The following is a 1,510-nucleotide window of genomic DNA, read 5'->3' on the forward strand; positions in this document are numbered from 1 at the left end:
CCCAAAAAAGTAAATCCAGTAAGGGGGGCCAGAAGATGACGGCAAAACATTACTGAGCCTTGGCACAAAGGTTAAAGGATTAGAATTTATGATAAACAGTGGTTCTCATTCTTTAGAATTTCAATGGTCTTAGTTGATCCCTCAACATTATTTTAACTTTGGGTCCCTGGTCCCTACACCAGGGACCCCTGGACCTGTTCCCCACAGACCCAAATCTTCTCAGCTGTTGCTGACATATGCTCCTGTCTCTTCATGTGGTTCATTATGTTTGGCACGTTGTCTGGGTCAGTTCTTATATCATAAGAAGTTAATAATGTAAATAATGTAAATGCTGAATGCCCTAAAACCTGTTGATACTACAACAATGCAAAGGCTCTTAACCCTACAGTTTTGCACATATCATGTAAGACTTGATTTCTCCATTTCTTTGCACAAAACTTTCCAGAAAGTGCCATTTATTTTTCAACAAATTTCCTGGAGGGGCATACCCCCAGACCCCCTAGGGAGAGCCCCATCCCCCCACATATAACAAATCCCAATTTAAACCCTGAAGGATAATGATGCTGAAAGAGCCAAAGAAATTGCTTTGTACGGGGCAAAATATGGGTTGGCCCCCCCAAATCTCACTCCAAGGTTTTGGGAAAAGTTGGCAGCTCTGGAATGGGCATTCTGATAGCAAACACGGTTTCCACCAAATCACGGTTTATGTATCATCAAGTTTTCAGACCGTTTCAGATTTTCCGATGTGTGTGTATGGGGATGGAATGACAGAGGGGGGAGATGCAGTGCAATTCTCTATAATTTTTCAAAACAAAATGCTCTCTACAGTTTTCACTCTTCATACATGATTATTGGTCAAAATGTGGGAAATATTGTGCCGGTTGCAGACATGTAACTATGGAATCCACCGGACTTAAAGTTTTGGCTCTGTTCCTACCAGCTGCCGATAGAACAAATGAAAGAAAATATCTTGAAGGATGCAGACTCTGTGTTGCATTTTTTGACACCACAAATGGTTTGCCAGACTTTTATCTCTTCTTATCTCTCTAATTTGTTTGCCATTTGGACCCACATTTTTGAAGTAGGCAAACAGAACAAATTTAAGAGGTATAATTATCATTAAATGGATATGTTTGACCCATTAAAGATAGTGTCTCCCCCTCCCTCCTCTACTCCCTCACTGCGGAAATGACCATGGCAACAAGTTCTCCGTTCATGGAGACTCTTTACTGTAGGCCATGTTGTCCTCTCTTTTCAGGACACGTCAAACAGCAGATTTACTGTTAGCCGGTGTTATTCGGATGTGAACCACCTAGTAGGCACACTGTGTTGTGGAATTTTCTAGTTGTATGTTGTATGCACAAACACACAAAGGAAGCAAGAAAATATGGTTTTGAATTACACATTGTTTTTATTTACTCAAGTCATACATAGAAGTCTAGCACATGTCAGTGATACGCCTCATGCTCATCCACCTCATGCCACTCATGCCCATGTCCCTGAAGCTCCT

The 1,510-nt window shown here is 41.3% G+C and overlaps 1 protein-coding gene across 2 annotated transcripts in view; it reads right to left on the reverse strand.

The window, feature by feature from the left end:
- Positions 1–1,386: 1,386 nt before the first annotated feature.
- The window catches only part of LOC116689671 (gamma-crystallin M2), a 6,460-nt gene continuing 6,336 nt past the window's right edge, over positions 1,387–1,510 (reverse strand). For both annotated transcript variants that reach the window (XM_032516254.1, XM_032516256.1), the window contains one exon: positions 1,387–1,505. In XM_032516254.1, coding sequence (XP_032372145.1) covers positions 1,439–1,505 — 67 coding nt within the window. In that variant the 3' untranslated portion in view covers positions 1,387–1,438. The remainder of the gene's footprint in view (positions 1,506–1,510) is intronic.

This window comes from Etheostoma spectabile, chromosome 5, assembly GCF_008692095.1.
Source record: "Etheostoma spectabile isolate EspeVRDwgs_2016 chromosome 5, UIUC_Espe_1.0, whole genome shotgun sequence".
Taxonomy (NCBI): domain Eukaryota; kingdom Metazoa; phylum Chordata; class Actinopteri; order Perciformes; family Percidae; genus Etheostoma; species Etheostoma spectabile.